The sequence below is a fragment of the Ornithodoros turicata genome, chromosome 3 (assembly GCF_037126465.1).
Source record: "Ornithodoros turicata isolate Travis chromosome 3, ASM3712646v1, whole genome shotgun sequence".
Classification (NCBI taxonomy): Eukaryota; Metazoa; Arthropoda; class Arachnida; order Ixodida; family Argasidae; genus Ornithodoros; species Ornithodoros turicata.
The window spans coordinates 11,514,370-11,538,037 of NC_088203.1; the positions used below are offsets into that span (position 1 = coordinate 11,514,370).

Below are 23,668 nucleotides of genomic sequence, written 5' to 3' on the forward strand. Positions count from 1 at the left end.
AAGCAATACACTAAATGGAATGGCTCTGTTCTGGGAAATGGTGATCCCAGTTTTTTATATGTGGAAGTAAACTAATGAAATATCATAGCACCATGAGAGAGTAATGCAGTGGTTTATGCAGAATCCCCAAGCTTGGTACGTGGTAGCATATGATTACCAACATGTCATTACAGCTGAAATATCAAGCCCTCCTTTTTTTTAGAGGTGGCACAGGTAAAATGTGGTGTAAAATGTATGGTGGACTCGAGTCCAGGGAATGAAACACTCTTCGGAATAAAACTCTAATGTTCACAAGCTTTAGTGCAGTACCTGCACTTCATCAGGTAAAGATGGGCACAAATTTGAATACAGATTTGTGTGTTCACTTGAAGTGCAGGTTCTGCACGAAAGCTTGTGAATATTGAAATTTTATTCGAAGAGTGCTTCATTCCCTGGTCTTATTGTGTTCCCACTGCTATCAGGCTAGACTGTGTATTTTGTCCTTCACCGCCCAAGTATGGTGGACTAGTCTACCATAGTGGTACCTCAGAGCGCCTCCCAAGACGAATAGAGCGAGCTTCAGTAGATCAGGCGCACTTAACGAAAACTGTTGGATCCAAGTACACCAGTGTGATGACAGCTTGCGCGATTGCCTTATGTTTTCTAAAAGCTATCGTGAATACGTACCTTCAAATTCAGAAGTGACTTTCTGAAGGACTTCATGCAGGGGTAGACACACACACAAAAAGTCATTGTGATTGGTGTTGAAGATCATTGGGTCCTGGGTAAGCTAATTTTGTTATGGGAGACTGAAAGGTCCTTCGGTAGCGCCCAATACAACGGTGTTTCCGTGGCGTTCCTGTACGCGTAGAAGTTACAAAACGAAACCGAAACGTTGCAGCGCCGCCAGGTATCACTTTTTGAAACTGCCAAATCTTGTTTAGAAAAGATGGCGCTGCCATCGCGCAGCATGCGAGCAATTTTCCTTTACGCCGGCTCATTCATCCGCTCGACGGTTTATGCGGCGTGCTGTGTGTTTGTATCCGTATTCTCTTACTTCTATTACGTATACAACAGCGGGTCCATGCCACCCATTAAAAATGTGGAGAATCCACAGGAAGCTCTGGATGAACTTCTTCGGGAAAACAAAGTGGTTATCTTCTCCAACGCGGACGGAAGTGCACAAGTTCGTATGCCTTTTCTTACAGCTTTCTCAGCGAGGTGCTTTGTCGTCGCGCACTCCCTCTTTGTGTTGTATAGCAATTTAGGCATGTCTACACATTTTGCTTACGAGGTCTGTGTAACATATGTATATCACCATAAAAAAAATTTCGCGCGCGCGGCACGGTAGTTTTATGGCATTTGGGTGCGTGATGCATTTGACTTGGTTGGTAGCCTGGTACATGGAAGACACGGTTAACACGGTGTCGTAGCGTGTCGTCTGCAAAGTTATGAATCACGTGAAGCCAGGCGGCGGAATGTGGCACACAACATGAAACCCTTCGAAGACAGTAGAAGGCAAATCATACCATTTACCCTTCCCTCCTTCCACCTTGAAAGATAGAATAAGAACCCCCATGAAAGCCCTCCTGCTCATTTTTCGGATAGCTCTGCTTCAGCTCCAGCTCTAGACCATGATATTCCCTCGGACAAATCAATGGCAACATCTGAAATGCATAGGGAGTATACGATTTTATCGTAAATGTACATAGATATCGCATCGTGTAGCTCGTGAACACAAGTTTACACAAAGTAAGCGCATCTCACAGGCGTACGCCGAACCCTCCTCAGGTAACACCTACATCCTCCCCCGTAATCTGTTGATGTGTTGCTTAGCTCCATTATCTCAAATCACCCCATATTTGCTGGCGGATGATATACTGTCAGCTCGTGTTCCCTGCTTCCGTACTCGCTGTTGTAACTCATGTCTCACCAACGCGCGGCTACTGTAGCGTATCCCACCGGGCGATTCGGTAACGGTCCATTTGCAGTGCAACAAAATGGTCCGTCATGACACCTGCAATTTTTTAGCCCACGTGCTTGCCTCTACTTTTAATTCCGTATCGCGCAGGGAAACCCCTCCCATTTCACTTTCTTTCCGTGCAAGAAGGCGTTGGGTAATATCCGGGACTCGTTTCAGAAACCTGTTTGTTCATTCAATGCCGTACAAAATGACGGGATGACTGTTCTCACGCAACGGTTCGGTGTCGTCTGCTACGAAAACAAAGTCGCGTACTCCGACTTTGTCGTCTGCTTTGTAGATGCAATCACAGGATCTCGTGATCCTGCTTGTCCCGCATCAATCCACAGTTTTCAATGCACTCTCGGTGCACTGCACTCTACGAACAAGCTATTCCGCGTGTGTGAGACGACCCACATTTCGGCGCAGGCGGCCTTGACGAACGCACTTGGCGCGAAGCGGTGTTATTGTTCCGACTTTTTCATTTGACGTGCGCGGTGCCAACACAATTAATTTTGGGTTTAATGTTGCCAGAGGAGGCGTATATTTATTCCGCGGCTTGCTTTCCAGTGCATAATATCGAGAGCTACGCGGGAACAAAACTATGTGCATCTCATTGAGTTGGATTCGATTGAATTTAAGAGACCCCATTTTCTATCTTACGTGAACTGTATAAAGGAAAAGTGTAATTAAACAGTTTCAATGTCGTGTAAATATCCGTATCACGAGTGTCATACTCGCAGTATTGTTGCTATAATCACCTGCGCTCCAAATATCGCATACTAATTTATCGTGAGCTGTTCCGGCAGTTCGAGGGTCGAAATTTGATGTATTAGTTTGAGGGTTCAAAAATCACTCGTGATATGCTAAACTGTCTGTAATACAAAATACCATACCTGCGATCTCTGAGATGCATATTTCCCGATCTATTCTGTCAAGATCTTGGAGTTCTGGCGAAAAAAAAGGCACTTCTTCGGCTCAAAAACACGTTTTCTAACGATGAAAGATGAAAGTCACTGAAAAGGTTAGCCAGCTGTAGGAGTCTAACCCACATCTTCTGGATTGCCGGTCCAGGGCTCTACCAATTGAGCTAAGCTAACACGCCTTCTCAGCGACTTCCAGGGTGCGTCATCTGAAGGGACAAACCAGCCACTCTCTCTCACTCATCCTCCTTTCACTCTTACATTTTTGCTCACTCATACACACATTGATACGACGGGATCGACGCAGGCGGCAGCTGTTGAACATGAAAGAACTGATGTTCTGAGGCTGGAACAACATAGATGTGGGTTCGACTCCTACAGCTGGCTAACCTTTTCAGTGACTTTCATCGTTAATTTCTTAGGCTAATTGAGGCTTTGTATGTATTTGTCCCTTCTATGTTGTTCCAGCCTCAGAACATCAGTTCTTTCACGTTTTCTAAGTTGTGGGAGGGGGAATTCATGACGTCACCCCTCCAGAGGGCACTAGCTTCGAAGAAGCGAAATCGCCGCCATGATGTAGGTCCCTCGAAGTTTGGTTTCGGTTTTCGTTCGCTGGCGTATGCACTTGGATATGGTGCAACTAACATTCCTACAGTACAATAACTTTGAAACACGAAATGTACGGTGAAAGCGATGTGGGTGATGTCCTGGACAGACAAAACCTGAAGACCAATGGCGGCATATCTGTTAGCGGTAGTGGCGCTCTCCTGCGGATGACGTCATGCGAATAAACGAGTAAACAACGAGAATTAGCCGAGGCAGCATATCTGCCATATCGAGGCAGCCGGTAGTATCTGACCGGAAATCAGAAGACCCAGGTTCGATTCCTGGCGTCAGCACCTTTTCCTTGAGATGCTTAATTCGAATAAAAGCGGTTAGGAGAAATGTATTAAAAATAAAATGTCAACGAGACTTTCCTGCAGAGTCTGCATTTTATGAGGTTACATAGTGAGGATCATAATCGTGATTCTTGAGAAAAAAAGAAGAAGAAGAAAAAAGGTTGTAAGCTTCTCATTCAGCGAATTCAGCTTATTTCTGCTCCTACTATCATTTGCCTTTAAATATCATTCCAAGAAGAAAAAGAAAGATTGATTTTAGTTTTTTTGGAAGGCTAGATGCGTATCCACAACAATTAATCCATGTCAAGACAAATGCACGAAAGTTTATGCGGAGTGAACTATAGTTGAAGTGCCGGAGAGTGAATTCGAGGGCCAGGGGACTAAAATAGGGAGTGAATTCCAAACTAGAGGAGTGGGAGTTGTAGTTGCGCCCTATTTTCTCTCTCTCTCTCTCTCTTGTTTTTTATATAATCTAATTGTAAGTACGATTCGTTCTGTTGGCTCAACATTTTTTTCCTCACTGCGCAGGTACAGCAGTTGTTCGACAGCTTGGAAGAGTCCCACATGGACGTAGACCTCGACGTGGAAGGTAAGTTGTTCTGAACTTTCAGCCCACAGACCGTAGCGTACGTTCTTCACGGATACGTGAGCGGGGTATCTAGAAAGTTTCTATGCGCTGAGACTCTCGCTACGGACAAAATCTCCCGTCTTGAGAATCCTACCAATCGACAGGTCTGTCTTCCACCGTATTCTCCCATTCTCCGTATGACGAGGAAGTATCATAAAAGTAATTTTTAGTTTTGAGAAGTATGACGTAATAGCTAGCACAATCTGCCACTGGTCTGACCATTTCCGTTTCAACAGCGCAGCTGCTTGGCGGTCTTCCAAAGTGGAGCGTAGCTTCCAAAATGTGGCCACTGTTGTTGCTAGGAGACGCATACCAGAGCCCTTGATGACGTCGCCTTCCCTCGGAGAATTCGAAACTATGAAGTTTTGCGGACACTTTCAAAAATGTAGTGGAAACACTTCATGTTCACATTCGGCATTTGTGTTCGTGTTCAGTCTTTTCGGGAGGCTGATTTATAATATGAAACAAAATACGTAACGTATTTTCTTGTTTGTTTGTTTCATAGTGAGTTTTAGTCCCATATACGGCCAAAAAAATTGGTCAGCTGCAAGTCCAGTAGTGCGCCAGGGGACGGCTCATTGTGGACAATTATTGAACGTTATGACCTCTGCATTTAGCGTAGTATAGTTCGGTACATCGAAGGACCAGTCGATGCCTTAGCCTTCGCAGCTGCGGAGCAAATGAGCCGTGTAGGCTTTTCTTAGACGGCGGTACTGTCCGACGCATGCCTGACCAGCTTCAGGCTTACGGACAGCGTTTTAAAACTGCCCATCCGTACCGCTGAGCGATTCAAAAAAGAAGTACGGCAACATTAGTATTTCCTCCCCGTGCTGCTCTTTCAGTGTGTCAATAAGGTCATTTTCTGGTACGTGAGTTCCTTATCAAGGGAAAAACGATTATAATGTGAGCGAAATATCGTGTATGGAAGCCTTTAAATCAATCTAGGACAAATTATCGCCGAGCGAAAAAAAAAAAAAAAAATGTCGGCCAGCGGTGGTGATTTGTGAACTCGTGAGAGACAAAAGAATCTCATTTGATACCACTAGTACAACAATACGATAACCTTCCCCGGAGCCATAGCGTGTGCCCAATAACTATCGTGCTATCCCGTTATTTACGTATTGCAGCCAGGGATCGGAACCGGAACTGAACCCGAACCGAAAACCGGAAAAAACCGTTATTTTTTGACGAACCCGAACCGAACCCGAACAATTTTTTTGCTTGTCCTGAGCCGAACCGGAACTGAACCGAAAAAAAAAATGATACGGTTACCGGTTCGGGAATCGGTTCAGAGGTGAATTAATTGTACTACTGACCGACCTTTTTTTTTGCTCACCTGAAACGGTTATCTCACACCTTTCTCTTACAATCGTGTACGGTGAGCATAAGCTTGCTTGCATGTAGCAAAATTACTGCCCGTGGACCGGTTAAACCGAGGCCGAAAACAGTAACTGTTCCAATCCCTGTAAATGCCCCGACCGCTGACAGATTTTTTTTGTGTCTGTGTATGTGTGTGTGTGTGTGGGGGGGGGGGGGTTTCCCCCTGAGTCGAAACCGAACCGAACCGAACCGATATACCTGAACCGGTTCAAGCTGATAATTTCGGTTCAGCGGAGCTAAACCCGAACCGAACCAATATGCCTGAACCCGAACCCGAACCGGACCGAAAAAAATACCGGTTCCGATCCCTGATTGCAGCTGTTATTGTTTCAAGTAATTTTCTGTAAGAAAATTCTATTTTTCTCTTGGGGCCGCCTTCAGCACCCTATGCCACCCCAGCGAATACTTCCTGACCCCCAGCCCAACATTCTTGAAACGTCGGAAAGATCTCGTCGTTCCTCACATTCCTATTTTTAAGGTTCCTGTTAAGTCTTATTCGCATTGCTGCGTTTACGGTTGCACGTGCGTGTTACTTCCACTGAGAGCGAATCATTGCAACGGGACATCCTTCAGGAATCAGGATGGAACGAAGGTACACGTGAAACGCCGTACGCGTAGCCGTAAACGCTGGAATGTGAATCAGCCTTTATTCCTTTCCACCTATTGACGTCCCCATCTTCCTTCATGCCGTCACAAGATTTAGCACCCATCCCAACGGAAAAGTCAACCTCGCTTTTAAAATAATTCCGCCGGCACGTGGTCCGCATAAGCCAATGGGCTGCATCGATTTTCCTGCTCACCCCGACATGTAGCGGTACCCGATATAGGACATCGATTCGCCATCAGGGGGCGTGGCGCGGCACAAAACGCGTGTTTTCGCGCGTACCAGGGGTTTGCGTCAAGGACCCGGGTGACACGCCCCCTACATAGTAACGTCCGGTAAGGATTATATCTGTCTCGTTACGCTGCCGTCCCTACAGGTGTATGTGCGTTCCGTCGCGTGCCATGCTGGACCAGGGGAAGTTGTTCCCTGAGGCATGCCAAAGTTTCTGCCCATATGCTGCTCCTCGGATATCTCTGTGCAAGGTACGTGTGGTGGTGTCTCTTCTTCGAGACACTTCCCAGAGGGTGCAGATAGATGTTCTTTCCGTGTTCGAAGGGTTGCTGAAAGGAACAAGGGCGGGTTGAGGCGCAGTTATTCACCGCAGATGCTTCGAGGTACCTTCGGGAAGGTCCTTTGACAGGTTGTTAAAAGAATGCGAAAGAGGGCATAGGGAAATCCTCAGTACCCCCGCCTGCGGTTTTTGTGCTCTGGACTCTATTGCTGAGGTGGGGCTCCGAAATGCATATAAGTGTTTCTGACCTCCGTTACTTAATTCTTACCTCGCTCCGCAGTTGCCAGACCACCACTGTTCCCAGACAAATGTCGGCACAGTTCCCCTGAAGTCGGCCCAGGACGCATACAACCCCCCTCCCCTTCCCACACACAGAGACATGCAGCTCCGTGCGACATATGTCCTCAGTAATGCGGTTGGCCGTGCTCTGCTTTACTGGGACCTGAGAAAAGTTCGTCTCCTTAGTTTGTGCTGACCTTATGCGGACAATATTACAATGCTGAGAGCATAGCCCTATTCTATTACAACCTACAAGAGGGCACACGCCAGTGACCTGAATCGTTTCGGCGTCGCTCGTAACCATGGCAACGTGCTCCCAGCGTCGCCCATATGTATGCATTTTTGATCGCAGGCAGCATTTTTGTTACAACGTCTGGGCGGTTCGTGCAGCGCGTATTTCACATTGCTAACCTTCTCTCCTGGATCAATAAGGAACAAAACATTTCTTGAGAAGGCGATGTATAGTTTCTTCGGGAAGGAAATGTTCAGCGTGCCATTTCTGTGGGGCTAAACTTAATTCTCTCTGTACGTTTCATGAACACCATCTGGCTTAGCTAACGTGGGGAGGAGCGAGAATTTTGAAAGTTTCGAGAGCAGCAGCTTGATGGAAGTAACGAGGGACAAAAGCAAGACTAAAAACTAATATCCCTGTCACACGGGATGATTAAGTGTGATTTTCGTGTAGTGCGCTCCAACCAGCGAATGTCACTTTCACTATACGTGCTTGCTACACGGCTTAAGTAAGTGTCACTTGCGCAGTGATGGCAATAGACTATTTCACAAAATCCCAGTGCTCTTTGCGCACGCATAGCATCCTGGGACGCTTGCTGAGCGGGGGAACGAAGAATAGTCCTTCACATTTCGCTTTCGCTGACCTTGAGACGTCGTCGTGGACAATGGACCGGTACGGGAGAAATCGAAACAGTTTGGAGGCCACCCGTTTCTTTCGTATTAGTAAACTCCCACAGTTCAAAGCGGCGCTAAGCACTCTGGGATTTTCTGAACTCGTCTATTGGCCTCAAACATCTGTGTGCCACAACAAATATGGCCGCCGCCAAATCGCCGAGGCCGCGAAGTTCTCTTAGGCTGTTAACGAGAGTAATGACATGTTTTATTTGTATTTTTATTTTTTGTCACCACCTCGCAATGTACTCAAAATAATAATAAACGCGCTGTTGAAAATATGTTTAAAAATATTGTCGTGTCGGGGACCCTTCGCTTTTTCTCAATATTTCTACCTATGCCACAAAGCCTGCCGTCGAGGCTACACACTTTGTGAGCCGAAGTGAAGTGAGTTTGGGGAACTCACGAAATTGTTAGTGCACTTTCTGCCGAGCGTCACTAAAAGATGTCGTGTGACAGCACACGAATGACACTAAGTGCAAGTGTCACTCTTTGAAAGTGACACTAAATGAGTGCGTCTGAAGGAGGTATGCCTTTCCTCCGTGACCAGATCGAAGCGCGCTTGCGAAACTATAAAAATGAAGACCTGTCTATACAACACATGGGCTCGATATTCCATAATTACACCATGAGGTGGGGGCAACAACCAAACACGACAGCATACGCGGCGTAACACGTCCATCTCCCATGTGCACTGCGCAGGTGAAAGCGTGACACGAGGTTTACACGAGGGTGACACGCCACTGCCGTCAAAACGACCTTTCTCCTTGCATTTTTTTTTTCCTTTTTGCGATGTACGTTCGCAAGTAAGTTCGCAAGCACTGAAGTTATGCCATTCTTGCCAGTCAGATTTTAGGAAAAAATCTTCCCGGAAACAGCACCGTAAGCGATTGTTGCCCCGACGACCGTCTTATGGGTCGCGCATTCAAAGACACGGCCCACCCGGGGGCGTACCGCGTTATTAAGGGGCCCTTCTCCAATATATGAAGGACCGACTCCCCTTCAGAGCGCACGCGGAGTTGAAGAGAGGCAGAGCATTCAGATTTGTATTGCAAACTGTACTATGGGAGAAGCACAATGCATCACGCTTCAAAAATTTCAGATTGTGTGGGAAAAATTTATTCAGTTGGCGGCGTAATTACAGGTGGTACGAAGACATGGCTTCTAAAACTACTGTGCTAATGAACATGTGTGAACGTGATGGAAAAGTAAAGCCTATATATGAACGTCGAAAAAAATTAAACTTACAGGCCATGTACAGGTGTTAATGAGATACATACAGATGGATTGAGCAACGAAAAATGGAAATGACGGAAAGACGAAATGGTACCACTTAGCGACCTCCGCGCTGCAATACTCGATTATGGTCCCGCAAGGAGATCGATCCTCCCCAACGTTCCAGACAGGACATGCCTTCCCATCATGCAAGGAAAACGTGATCAGCACTTGAAAAGAGCTCTTCTTGGAGTGTCTTGGCTACACCTTGCCCGCTGTACAAGTAGCAAGGTGGGAGCCTCTTGGCGTCTCTGAACAACAGCTTGGCACCTGAGGAACACAAGACTGATGATCCGCATGCGGTTAACAAGATTCGCATGTGGCCGTCGGGCGAACGCAGACGAGGCAAGGTTTCACCAAAGTCCACGGGACACCGAATGCGTGCGGACCTTCGCAGATTCTGCCAAAAAGCTTTGGCTACACGACAGTCATGAACGACATGTTCGTTCGACCCGGGATGTCCGCAAAAGGGGCACGTACAATGGGGTACGATTCCTCAGCGTCCCAGTCGGTCACGGGTAAGTTGAACTTCCCAGGCGAACTTCCAGAGTATGTCCTGAATGTCACCAGGAAACAAGGACGGGACGAAAGCAGGCCACCGAATTTGCGCACCTTGTATAGCGCTGTTCAGCGTGGAAGCTCCAGCGTCCAGCTGTGGAAGCTATAAGAGTGGTGCTATTCCGGGATCGACAGTGGGAATTGCAACGCAGACTTGTTGGAAGAATCTCACTATTGCGGCTTGGAACCTTCCAGGTACCTCAGTGCTTGGAGTGTTGTTCAGCTGTGCATCAGGCTCGAGGTGGCGACGAAGGGTGCCAAGCCAATCTTGCAGAAGTGCCTGTGCAGGGGTATTCTCCGATGACAAAATGCGCACTAAAGTACGCAATGCAAAACACCGACAGGCAATGGCAACATCCGGCACTGCCCAGCCTTCTCTCTGTGGATGCATTCGGAGCATCTGTTGATCGAGTAGTGCTGTTTTCCGACTCCAGAAGAATGAGAGGATCTCCATGTTTATACGCGATGTTGCAGTGGCAGGCAACAGAAGAACGTTGGCCGGAAACCAAAAGTGACCTAGAAAGACGCACCAGAGGAGATATGCTCGCTCTCTGTACGACAAGTTGTACTCCTGCGCTGCGCGACACTAGTCCTGAATCCGCCGAGGGGCTATAGTGTCCAGTTGAGAGGCGCGGGGCAATCTTGATCTAAAAGGGAAGGGATTTTAAGAAAAATCTTGCCGAGAACAGCACCGCAAGCGATAATGCCCCCACGACCTTTTTATCGACCGCGCATTCAAAGACATGGCCCACCCGGGGTTGGGGGGCGGACAGCGTTATCAAGGGGGCCCTCTCCAGTATATGAGGGGCCGGCAGAGGAAGAGTGTATTGGCCTCAAATGGAAGGCCCGCCACAGGGGACAGCAGGAAGAGTGTATTGACATCAAATGGAAGGCCGGCCACAGGGGCCGGCTTCCTGTAGCAACTCAGACAGACTCGAACAACATTCTGAACACCAGCTCTCGCCCAGCGACTAAGGCTGTTTAGAGATTGCTATACGTGTCCGTTTTGCCATGCAACAGTCCATGGCACTGGAAAGCTGCAAGTGGGAGAACAACACGAGGGTGTGGACTCCTCATAGGTTAACATAGAACTTGCCATTGTCCACCCGGAAGTGAATGTCAGTGGTCACCTAGCGGCGGTGAAACTCAACTGCTCCAAGGAGGAGAGAGTGCATTGGCATCAAACGGAAGGCCGGCCACAGGGGCAGGCTTCCTGCAGCATCTCAAATAGACTCGAACAACATTCTGGTATTACCAACTGTAGGATGGGACAACATTCTGAATATACCAACTCTCGCCCAGCGACTAAGGCTGGTCAGGCTAAGTAAACTGTATCAGCGGAAGACCAGCCACACAGACTGGCTAAGTACGACTGTATTGGCATCAGAGCGGAAGACCAGCCACACAGACTGGCTCCCTCTAACGTTTCACACGGACTAAACTAAGGCTACGTAGATGCCAACTCTAGAGCAATATGATCTCTAGATTAATATGTGTGCTGGACGTCACCATGCAACGAACGAAGACTCGCGGAAAGCTGCGAACGTGACAACGGCACACTGTACTTGGCCACCTAAAAGTGAAGCACATACGTACCTCTATCATCTTCAAAGAGGACCGAAGATGTCTGCCACCGTCTTGCAAAGTGCACAGCTCCCAGCACAGCTCTCTCTCTACGAAGAGCGCGACGAACCCCTGCTCGAACAAGATTTAGCACTTCTGCTACACTACGGATGCGACCACCCTGTGCTGCAATGCAGCGAGAAATCCACACCTGGTAGTTAATCTCAACTGCCAGAAGGAGGAACTGTTTCCTATCGCGATGCGGGACGGGAGGCTGAAAGAGCGTTTGAATGACAGCCCACCGAATGCGTGACACACCGAACAGGACTTCAACTTTGTGCCATAGAGTATCGGGCACGATGCACTGATGAAACGCGTGTTCCGCAGTATCGTGACAAGCACAGAATGGACAGAAAGGAGTGGTGACTCCGTACCGAGCCAGACGGTCCCGAAGCGGTAAAACGCCGTGTGCCAAGCGCCATTGCAGGCTAGCCCGACGTGCGTCGAACCAGCCCGCGGTGACAAGACGCCAAGCAACCTGCCGGGGCACACCAAGGCCCACAGCCGGCGGAGGCATGGGAAGAAGCTCCAAGAGAGATTTGTACAGTCGCTTCACAGTCCAGGTAGAAATGCGTTCACCTGGGTAGGACTCGCGCAGGCGCCGCATGGAGGAGGCATACTCCCTGAGGTGGGGTGCGACAAACTCAGACCGAGGCCTACTCAGCGAAAAAGCCGAAAAAAACCTGACATCAGGACCCAGGAGGAACTGTAACAGATCATGGGCAGGGTGGCACGACTCCATGAGCGCATCAAAAATACCTTTAAGACCAAGGGCGAGACACTTGGTCTTCATATGTGGAACCCATAGGCCACCTAACTCCCGCTGCAACCACATGCGGGCGCGTGACACCCATTCCACGCTGCCACCCCAGATGAAACGAAAAGCTGTGCGAGTAGCAGCTACCAAGATCTGACGAGGGGGAATAACGACACTGCCATGGTACCAGTACTTACTGAAAAACCATGAGGCGGCAAGACGGGCTCGACACGTGATAGGGAGCACCAAACCTCTGAGATCAGCAAGAACGGGGACACTGCGCTGGTGCACCCTCAGCCATGAGGACGGCGACAGTCCGCAAGTATTAAAGTTATATCCTAGTATGCGAACATCGTCTTTAACAGGAATGCCAAAGGGCGCAGGGCACGAAGGGGTAGCATTAAGGAAGAGCAAAACACTCTTCGCCCGATTAATGCGCGCATTTGATACGTTGCCATAGGCATCTAGAACACCTAGGACAGCGGCAACAGAAGCTTCATCTCTAAGTATTAGAGATAGGTCATCCGCGTATGCAAAAAGCGGAAGAGCTGTAGAGCCAGGTAGTTTGAGCATACGTGAAGGGAGGAAAGTTGCAAGAGACTCCAAAAGTGGACTAAAGACCATGGCGTAGAGAGCAGGAGACAAAGGGCAACTGACATATGTATTGGCATCATCGTGGAAGACTGACAACTGTGTATTGGCATCGAGGCGGAAGACCACTAACTGACAACTGACTAAGTAGACACGAGATCAGATTTAATACATAATTACAGAGAGCTTCATGAACGCGACCGTATGACCTCACGATTTTGTCGTCCTTCAGATTGCACGGTGTGTAGCATATGGACGACGTTTGGGGGCACTCCGAACCGTATTCCGCAGCGCCATTTGTGGTCACGTAGCCGTAGGTTTTTCCATACACAGGCATGTATCACCTACACTGCGGCTCTGAAAAATCGTGGCGCAATGATTTCCACAAAAGAGACGACGTTCCCGGTACGGAAGGCAGGGAACACGCCGGTCACGACCGTCTAGCGCTCTACACTAGAGGCGGACACTTGGCGCTGCGGTCGCCGGACGAAACTTTAGTGCAACAGGCTCTCACTTTAGTGCCCTCACTGCGACATGGGAAGATGATCACATTGGCGATAACGCTGACTTCGAGCATATCACTCCTATGACCCGGAGCACAAGCACTGACAGTGTCGTATAGACCGAAAAATGTCTGGAGCGATTCTGTCAGGACTTTCCATTAGGGAAGAGGATCTCACTATTTTCCCTCTCCCCCAGTGCAATACGAAAGGCACGATTTCGGGGGATGGAGATTGAACACCTGACCCGCCTGGCTACGCAATGACGACTGGAAATGTAGACAGAGAACAACTCTGATACTAAAAAAAAAGAGAAAGATTACATTCAGCTGTGTCGCGGTACTATGAATTTGACACTCAACATTGCTTTCAACATGGTGCTCATTCCCTCTCTCTCTCTCTTTCTGTGATTTCCTCCCTTGAAAGCCCCACAAGCACTTTGCTCGCCACCTTAGTTGCTTTTGCGCCTAGCCGCATCTACCATCTCCTTATCACCTAGAGTTCCTTGCCACCGCGGTCTCCCGCTCAACGAAGCCGCTGACACCCTGACTAATATGACACTCTCTGGACCAATCCTGGATATCCTTCCTCCAATAGCTGACATCGTCCGGGCGCGCTACAGACGTTTCGTTTCTCTCTCGGCGCCGTCGCCCTCCACGTCCTGGCTATATGAGCACCTCTCATTCCGTTGGAAACCAGAGCATTGTGGCTGCCGTGAGACCGAAACTTCTGTAACGCGCGCTCGGTGCCTCTCCCTCTCATTAAACTTCTATCTTCACCGTGCTGGCCTCTAATCGTCACCTGCGTGCCCGCACTGCGATCAAGACGAGACCGTCTATGACTTCTTCCTTGATTGCCCCTCCTATGTCACCGTTTGTCGTCGCCTTCTCGTTCCCTTCTCTCCATCGGAGCTCCGCTCTCCCTGATATCTCTGCTATCCCTTGGAGCCTCCCATAAGGGCGTTAGGGACCGCGCTATTCTCTCGTTTATCTCCAGCTCTAACCGGTTCTAACTCGGTTTTACCATCCTGTAGACCGCACCTCATTAGCCCTGGTCAATCTCCCTTGCGGATAAGCGCCATCCCGCTCGAGGAGCAACTACTACTACTTGTGTAGCATTATAGCAGCTTGTACCGCTTCCACCTTCTTCTTCTGATGACTAATGCAGGAACTGGATATGCACGTATGTAGGAATATGCACCTTGCTTTGTATCCCTATGGTAGACATAGCGGGATCGTCATCGCCTTTCGGCCGTCCATTTTGCTTATGCAGTACCGCTAGAGCCGCTGTGCTTGTCATCTGTTCCGGTGTTTAAAACGTCGAGGACTTGGCTTGGCGTCACTGCGGGTGCGTTGAGTCGTGTTATACGGCGTGGAGTCTGTCTGGTGCGAGCATTTCCCTGTCACATAAAGAGAATGCTTTTTTCGGATACTCACTCCTTTCACTCTACTTCTTCAGCGTCACATTTGAGGACCGCTGTACGCGTTGAAGACTCGCTGCGTATGTGGGATATCTCTTGCACATATATATTGTTCCGGTTGTTTTGCAGAATATGGCGGTCCCCTTCAGGAAGCGCTGAGGGCGAAGACAGGCGTCGAGTCCCTCCCGCAGGTGTTTGTGAGCGGACAGTACGTAGGTGGAGCAGAAGAGGCCCAGGTTGCCCAAGACAACGGTGTCTTGGGGCAACTCCTTTCAAACGGCACCATTGAGTTCAACTACGACCTGTACGTTATCGGTGGCGGCTCCGGCGGCCTCGCTGCTGCTAAGGTACGCACTCTCTCTTGTATCGAATTTCAGTGCATTTTGTACAATGCTATAACGGACCAGGAAAACGATGAACAATTGAAAGAAATACGTACATCGGTGTGCCCCAGCGCAGGTATACTGATATTTTACGGATACACACCTATGCACATCCATATAGCTCACTGGCACTCCTGCGGACTGTAAATGTATTTAACGAGTTTAACGTCTTTCACAGCGCCTTGTGTTTAAATTTTGTTTTCTATCGGTTAATCATGTATAGGAGCACGTTCCGTTGAGGTTGTACGTGGAAACCAGTCCAGTGCATCGAGGTTGGAACTGCGCTGACTTTGCGGAAAATTGTTTTAATGTTGGGGGCGCAATGTCGTGCCGAGGAGTTAGTCATATCGTGGCTTAATAATACCACCTTATGTGTCGCTTACATACAGGAAGCCGTGAAGCATGGCAAGAAGGTTGGCCTTTGTGACTTCGTGACGCCGACGCCGAAAGGAACCACATGGGGTAATGCCCTCAACTATTATTGCTGAATACAAGTATTTCCATCTGAGGGATAGGCACCGCCTTATACGATGCCGACAATAGTGTTAACAGTGAATAGACAGTTTTAGCTGAACGTGTTGACGTTTCATTCCGGTCCGCTCGCGAGATCGCGTCTGCGCAGAGCTGGGAACGAGTTTCGGACCCGGGCAACACCACCTAGATAGAGAGAGTCTGCTCACTCGTCGACGTGACGTAACAACTAAAAGTCAGCCAATCACGATCGTGTTTTCAATGGCCGTAGCCAATCACAAACGTGCTCTCAGCAATCGTAGCCGTGGAGACGAACGGCCGTCGTCTGCGAGTAGTGATTGAACATCCCCGCGTACTAAATGAGAAAACGTGTCGTTATCCCATAACGCGCGTTAAATGCATCACTTCGGCCCGTGATTCGCTACGAGCCCTTGCACGAGCGCGAACTTTGAATATAACGATAACGATCGCTATGTGAAAGTTGAAGATCGGGGCCTTGCATGCGCAGGCACGTGAACGCGTTCAGCGTAAACGTTCAGGTAAAAATGTCTATTAGAGAGTTTTAATACATCGTACGCTATCGCCCTTGCGTACGTAAAGGATAGCGTTGATGGTTCTGCAAAGGCCCATAACAGAAAGAGAGCTCCGCGCAGTGCGCAAAGCCACCAACTCTATTTCTTACTTACGCTATCGCCTTTGCGTACGATGTACTAAAACTCTCTATTGTTTGCCTGTACGTGGTCTTGTCGATATCGCAATAGCAGAACCACGGTCGTGGTCTGTTGAGATATCAATAATTGGCATGAGAGCGGAAATGATACGCCTTCATATCGACACAGTGGGACCAATTTAAGCTGAGATTTGCGCATGTCTTTCATCTCGGGTGGAGAGGGGGGGGGGGGGATGGAACTTCCTACAGGGGGCGGCTGACACCTCAGTCCGCGGTCTTTTTGAAAGATTTTTTTTTTTTTTGAGGAGTGTGAAAGAGGCCCTCATCCAGATTATCCACACGCTTTCAGGACTTGGCGGTACCTGTGTGAACGTGGGATGCATCCCGAAAAAACTGATGCACCAAGCCGCCCTGTTAGGTAAGTTACCCGAACAGGACCACCCGTTCTTGCTTATTTTCTTCCACTTACCAGCTCTGTTGCCTTGCAGGGCAAAGCATCAAGGATGCCCGCAACTTTGGCTGGGCTACGGGAGATGGTTAGAGTTCACTATACGTTAATATAATCGCGATATGGTTCAACGCTGAACTTGTGGTTGTTTTTCTGTCGCAGAAGTGGCTCACAATTGGGAAACGATGCGCGACAGTATCCGCAGCTACATCGCTTCCCTCAACTGGAACTACAGGGTCCAGCTGCGAGATCAGAAGATAGACTACCACAACTCTTTTGCCGAGTTTGTGGGCCCTCATACTCTGAAAGTAAGTCCTTCCTCCCGCATGGGGCCTAGGGGAGTCGAATGCTGCATTTGCACTCGGGTCTTAATTATACTCGGTGTCCAAGCTCTCCTAGCCCATAGAGGTTGCAGGACCGTTTGACGGCTTCCCGTACATTCACTCGAATTCACTCTGTGCTGTTTCAAAGCGTTCGGCCTTCCTCGTGACTGATTTTGGAAATCAAGCAGCAGTCTGGACAGCCCTAGGTGGCTGCGATGCCCTGTCAATAATACGTCAGCTGGACGAGATTTGGAATGTCCTAATCCAGGGACTTGCCGAGGATTTGCAGCTCAGGGAGGAGCGTGCGTGTGTGTGAGAGAGAGAGATTGGAAAAATCCCTGTCTGTATCACGACCTACTAGATTATAGCGAACATGTCATAGGCACCCCTTCCCAGCGCCACACTTGGAAGCTAGCGGTGGCGCTACTTATCGACCCGGTTACTGCTTCCTCAATTTCTACAACACTTTGCACGTCAGCTTACCTCAGTATTTTTGTACAAGCGGCGAATGTCCCACGGGAGACGCTTCTTTCTAAAGTTGATTTTCATCATCATTCTGCGTGTTTTCATAGGAGCTGTTGCCTTCGTCTGCTACGGTAGTCGTACGTCCGCTTCTGCGCGTTCAAAATTCAAATTTCCGTTGTCCAATCATGATGTAGATCTCGCATGCCGACGCTCCTAGCGGATCGTGCGGACGGACTGCTCATAGGGGTTGCCGATTATGACATGGTCGTTAGAATCTAGTAGGTCATGGTCTGTACTCCATAGTGTTCTGACATGTCCGCGAAACAAGGAACGTAGCCGTCCATCAATGCAAAGTGATGACTTGCATTTCGTTTTAACAAGACCTGGAGCGCTATTACCAGACCTAGTTTTCACTGGCCTTATCCCTTGGCCGTGACAGCTGAAAGACAAGAAAGGCCGAGAGGCGATCATCAACTCCCGAAATTTCATCCTGGCCACGGGGGAGCGTCCTCGCTATCCGGACATACCGGGGGCGCGGGAGTACACCATCACCAGCGATGACCTCTTCTTCCTGCCCTACTGTCCTGGCAAGACGTTGGTCGTGGGAGCGTCGTACGTCGCACTCGAATGTGCGGGCTTCCTGAAGGGGATAGGCCTCGACGTCACCGTCATGGTACGGTCCATCCTGCTTCGCGGTTTCGACCAGGACATGGCGGAACGCATCGGCGAGTACATGACGCAAGAAGGAATTACATTTCTCAGACCCTGTGTACCTACGTCTGTGAGTATTTTCAGCGGGGGCACGCCAGAGGCCGTGTACTCAGTAGAGCTCTTCTGTGTGTTAGATTGAGCAGATCGAGGAAGGCAACCCTGGAAAGTTTCGAGTCACTGCCAACCACAATGGAGAGACCTTCGTCGGGGAGTACAATACGGTAAGAGTTCGTGCTAAACAACTTGGGTTAAATGTGGTGGTTAGATTAAGGCTATGGGGAATTTTTGTTCACAGGGTTCTCGTAAACCTCGCTCAATTTCTAAATGAAGCAAGTAGGCGTGTTTCTCTTGAGTTTATCTAGGGAATGACACATTTTTCAACGATGAAAGATGAAAGTCACTGAAAAGGTTAGCCTGCTGTAGGACTCGAACCCACATCTTCTGGATTACAGTGGGTTCGAGTTCTATACAGCTGGCTATCCTTTTCAGTGACTTTCGTCTTTCATCGTTAATTTCTTAGGCAATTTGAGGCTTTGTATGTATTTGTCCTTTCTATGTTGTTCCAGCCTCAGAACATCAGTTCTCTCACATTTTTCAAGGCATGAAGCGATCCATTGATTTTTAGCGAATTAAAGTTTGTCAAATTTTCAATACATGGGATGGGAGATGCAACAAAATCGCCTCTCTCGCCCGCGATAGCTGGGCCCGGCTGAGGACGCCAGCAACTTGGTGGCAGGGTACAAGTTGCTTAGGCGTTACCGCGTTACCGGGACGGGGTGCCGTGTGATGAGCTTCCAACGCACGTTAAAGAACCCTCAGGTGGGCAAAAGCAATCCACAGACCCACCGCTGTGGCGTCGCTCACGATCTCAGTTGTCTCGTGACGTAAACCCTCAATTATAAAAAAAAAAAAAAAAAAAAAAAATAGCTGGGCCAAAATGATATCATTCCCTAGAGTAACAGTCTAGTAATTGATTGCGATCAACATATTCGACAAACTTGCTGCAATTTTCCAGATCCCTGCGTATGAAAGTAACTGTTTTGTCGTTTGCTAGCATGTTCTGCACGCTGGCGCCGACTACATCACTTCCTTAGAGCGCGTACCATAGAGCGCGCTAGGAAAGCAAAACAAAGAAAAATATTTTCCGACGGTGCCGCCATCCCTCGCAGGAAGCGAACGTAACGGGATCGCATGAGTCCGCCTTAAAAAAAAATTAAATGTGGTAAAAGGACCCATCGCTGATTGGTTGGCATGCATGCTGGAATCCCTGCCAGCAGTGAAGTAGCTCGTGATAATATACGCTGTTGTGAGAACTTGGGGATTCAGCGGGCAGCTCCTACTCACTGACCTGTCCCAGCGCCACCTAGACATGGCAGAAGGCTCGGTGAATGCTCCCTCTCACTCCTTCGCCGCGTGGACACAGAGTGGCGATGTCGTCTGTTTCAGCCAATCCCCGTAGACAATTTGAAATATGCAGACTTCCTGCGGCTGCCAGTGGCTGCTCATGCGGCTGACTGCGGCTCGTCTCATTGGCTGCAGCTGACGAAGACACGTCGTGATTGGCGGACTCTTAATGACTACGCTACGTCGTTTAAGCGATCAGGCTTTGTTTACTCTAGGTGGCGTTGCCAGCCCACAGGTGTGTATGCACGAAAAGAAGGGTATACGCTCTGACTCCTCCCAGGTGCTCCTAGCTATCGGCAGAGTACCGTGCACCAAGGGCATGGGCCTGGAGAACATAGGAATGAAGGTGAACCCCAAGAACGGCAAGATTCCCGTGGTTAACGAACAGACGAACATCCCCCACATTTACGCCGTGGGCGATATACTGGATGGCTTCCCGGAGCTCACCCCTGTCGCGATCCAGGCTGGAATGCTGTTGGCACGAAGACTCTACGATAACAGCACCATTCAGGTTAGTTACGCTTTACTCTTTGCGGCAGAACCGTGAGTGCCACATATTACGATATATCGGATACAACGATCGTCTACTTTTCCGCATCTCACGGTGGTCTCTCGGATGCATACTGCTGAGCAGTGCGTCTGGCCATAGCCAGATGATACCCAGGGATATTGAAAGCAAAAGTGCGTTGGAGAACGTACCGTGTCTCGTCCTTGTGCTCCGTGTCTCGGGTTTTTTCTTTATTTTGTGTCAAATTCTTGTTCAGTTGAGTCAATTTGCGTTGTATGGTAAGTTGACGAGCTGTATGATGAGATGCAAATGGTAACACCGGGTATTGTGACTCAGGTTCTATGTCAACAGCAACAGTCCTTTCCTGTTTTTGTTCTGTAAAGCAAACTGGTGTGTAGAATTGATTTCGTCCTTCGAGCATTATCTCTTAACGATAACGTTCTTCCTAGTGTGACTACACCAACGTACCGACTACCGTGTTTACTCCCATTGAGTACGGATGCGTCGGCCTCTCTGAAGAAAAGGCTCTTTCAAAGTACGGGGAAGCGAACATCGAGGTAGGCGTTCTCATGATTTCACTCTCCTTTTGTCACGTGATAAGCTGGTGCAACTTCGCTTCCAGGTGTTCCACTCCAATTTCACTCCTTTAGAATGGACAGTGCCAAAGCGGGGCCAGAATGCTGGTTACGTCAAAGTTATCTGCGTCTTGTCGGAGAATGTAAGAAACTACTACTGACTTTTAGCGTCCACTGAAAAGTAATTTATCGCGACGATTTCGTCGATGTCCTATCAGCCTCTAGTTTGTCGTCTTCAAAGTACAGTGAATCCTTGTTAGTATGAGCCCGATAGGATGACATGCTCGCTGTATGATCGTTTTAGTGAACCCTGGTTAGTATATGACCCCGATAATATGGCATGCTCCCTTTATAAACGCTTTGTGAACCCTGGTTAGTATGACCCCGATAATGACACGCTCGCTTTATGACCATTTTAGCGAACCCTCCTTGTATGACTTCGAGAATGACACTCTCTCTTTATGACCGTTTTAGTGAACCCTGGTTAGTATGACCCCGATAATATGTCACGCTCGCGTTATGACCGTTTTAGTGAACCCTTGTTAGTATGACCCTGATAATATGACACGCTGGCTTTTTGACAGTTTTTCTTGGGAACCGTTCTGCTGCCACGTACATGCACCTTGTACGACTTGTACGCATGTTCGACAATGACAGAGATTTTTCTCACAAGTAGGGTCAGATACGGGTATTCTTTTCTCGTTATTGTGACCGCGAGACATGACCCTCAGAGCAACCCAGCGAAGTGGCCACCGCAGGCAGGGGGTGACACGCGTTAAACCAAGCTTCGGGATGACTCCTGACGCTGTTGACTTCGGTTGATCGTTGTTCTGCGTAGCGGTCTGCACCGTCAGCGAAGGGTGCCTTCCTCGTTAGTACAACAATTCGCTTTGTGACCAAAAATCCGCGGCAACGGTAGTAGTCATATTAACGAGCGTGCACTGTGCCACCATGGGATAATAAAATTAATGTAATTGCTTTTATTTCGTATTTTAAATCATCCGCGGTGAATGACTCGGTGCGCAAAATATAAATTACGTCAGTGAAGGTGACGGCTTTCGTGAATTTTCCAAAGCACCATAAACTAGTGGTTTCGGATCTTCCAAATACGGTGACTTCATCGGGAGCTCTTTAGACTTTAGGGAAAGAGGACCGTTGAGGAACAATGTAGCCAGACGGGTTGCAGATTGCGCACACACTGACGTCATACTGCTCAAAAATAGAAATTAATTTCATTAATTTTCGGGGAGTACGATGTAAGACACGTGAACTGTGACGACAAAGATGACGCGACATTTTCAACCTGAACGACATAACGACCTGCAAGAGGATATGTTATAACATTCGTTCTATCGGTACTTTGTGGCAAGATGTGCCAAAACTGAACTCTCTTTCGTCGGTGCCCCCCGCAGAGCAAAATAGTGGGCTTCCACTATTTGGGACCAAATGCAGGCGAAGTGACTCAGGCCTTCGCCACCGCCATGAAGCTGGGCGTTACAAAGGCAGACATCGACGCAACCATCGGCATCCACCCCACGTGTGCTGAAGTGAGCCTCATTTTGACCTTACTGTGATATGTGCGCGAGATTATATAGTAACCCCCTGAAAGCGATTCCGAAACTAATCGCAAAAGCGAAGAAACAGAAGATAGGCGTAATGTGATCATTGCCCTATTTTGTTTCACAAACTGAGCAATGATCACATCATGCATGTCTTTTTGCTTCGTTGTTGCGATTGGTTTCAGTAACCCGCTTACAACGATTCCGAAACCAACCGCAACAACGAAGAAAAATAAGATACGCGCAATGTGATCATTGCCCCGTTTGTGAAACTGACGTCATATTCTTTGTTTCACGAACTGGGCAGTGATCACGCATGTATTTTTCCTCGTTATTGTGATTGGTTTCGGGTAACCCGTCTATAACGATTCCGGAACCAATCGCAACAACGAAGTAAAAGAAGACAGGCGTAATGTGAATCATCGCCCAGTTTGTGGAACAAAGAATATGACGTTAGCATCCTACCCTTAAGAAAATGCTGAATCTCACACGTCCCTGAACTCTCCCTCAAGATTGTTACTCTGTCCCTCATAATGTAAAGCAACGAATCGCGGACAGCGTGCGGGTGCAGATACTAGTGAGTTTTAGGGCATCGTACGCTATCGCATTTGCGTACATAGAAGATAGCGTACAATGTACTAAAACTCTCTCTACTGTCCATCTTACCGCGCTCTATGGTGCCCGCGACGCGGCGGCTCCATCAGACCGTACGCGACCGAGCATCTGTCGCGAAGACAGAGACGTATCGTTATAAGTGGAGTCGTCGCTATAACCGATCTTTATTTTCATCCTAGGTCGCCACAACGCTGAGCATCACCAAGCGCTCGGGAGCCAGCACTAAGCAGAAGGGTTGCTGAGGTTAAATCCTGTTCCCGAGGCCCCCGCACCCACCTGTCACCGCACTAACGCGCACTCACACTGTCCGTGAACGTTGATGTGGCACTCAACGAGAGTCCATGGTGCGACAGACCAGCGCAGTGCTCGTGACAGCTCTCTTCACCTCACTACTAGAGTACGACGGTGCGGGAGGCCTCGAGGCAACAGGAAATACCTCATTCACTCACCAGGGGAACAGCATTTGGCGAATGCACGTCTTTATGTGCATCGTATGACAGCTGCATTGCTCAACCTTCCAGAGGCGCAACCAGCTCGATGTCGTCTTTGCTGAACTCCACCCTAGAGTCTGTTTTTTTTAGACACTCGCCGTTTATCGTGGTGTCTTCGAACGTTCGTTTTTACGCCTTATAATAAAGTCTATTTATTTAAGAGAACGAGAAAGACGTTGTGGTCGTTGTTCAATCGCCTCTTGCATAGTGGGACGATAGTGCGCTTAGAAAACTACAGATGTAAATTCCTAGTGC

The 23,668-nt window shown here is 48.6% G+C and overlaps 1 protein-coding gene and 1 long non-coding RNA gene across 3 annotated transcripts; one reads left to right on the forward strand and one right to left on the reverse strand.

Moving 5' to 3' along the window:
• Positions 1–27: 27 nt before the first annotated feature.
• LOC135388079 (uncharacterized) lies at positions 28–3,253 on the reverse strand. Its single transcript, XR_010421283.1, has 3 exons — positions 2,836–3,253; positions 1,509–1,646; positions 28–838 (listed from the first exon to the last, which is right to left on the reverse strand). It is a non-coding gene; the product is annotated as an uncharacterized LOC135388079 (long non-coding RNA).
• On the forward strand, positions 951–23,578 carry LOC135388077 (thioredoxin reductase 1, cytoplasmic-like). Of its 2 annotated transcripts, XM_064617385.1 has the most exons (14): positions 951–1,165; positions 4,290–4,350; positions 14,920–15,137; positions 15,563–15,635; positions 16,664–16,732; positions 16,803–16,850; positions 16,925–17,070; positions 17,990–18,331; positions 18,396–18,482; positions 19,946–20,176; positions 20,623–20,730; positions 20,796–20,891; positions 22,161–22,295; positions 23,102–23,578. In XM_064617385.1, exons 1-14 carry the CDS (start codon positions 1,064–1,066, stop codon positions 23,162–23,164), a joined length of 1,779 nt encoding a protein of 592 aa, XP_064473455.1. In that variant the 5' UTR covers positions 951–1,063; the 3' UTR covers positions 23,165–23,578. The 2 variants fall into 2 exon arrangements, with proteins under 2 accessions (XP_064473455.1, XP_064473456.1); XM_064617386.1 differs by lacking the exons at positions 951–1,165; positions 4,290–4,350 and adding an exon at positions 6,762–6,855.
• The last annotated feature ends 90 nt before the right edge of the window (positions 23,579–23,668 follow it).

What these genes read in the sequence shown, in the direction of transcription:
- LOC135388077 (XM_064617385.1), top strand. Translation starts at nt 1,064, where the DNA reads ATGCCACCCATTAAAAATGTGGAGAATCCACAGGAAGCTCTGGATGAA. An exon ending in GCCGAAAGGAACCACATGGG is followed by an intron (nt 15,636 to 16,663) that starts GTAATGCCCTCA and finishes ACACGCTTTCAG; the next exon opens with GACTTGGCGGTACCTGTGTG. An exon ending in TCGTCGGGGAGTACAATACG is followed by an intron (nt 18,483 to 19,945) that starts GTAAGAGTTCGT and finishes GACTCCTCCCAG; the next exon opens with GTGCTCCTAGCTATCGGCAG.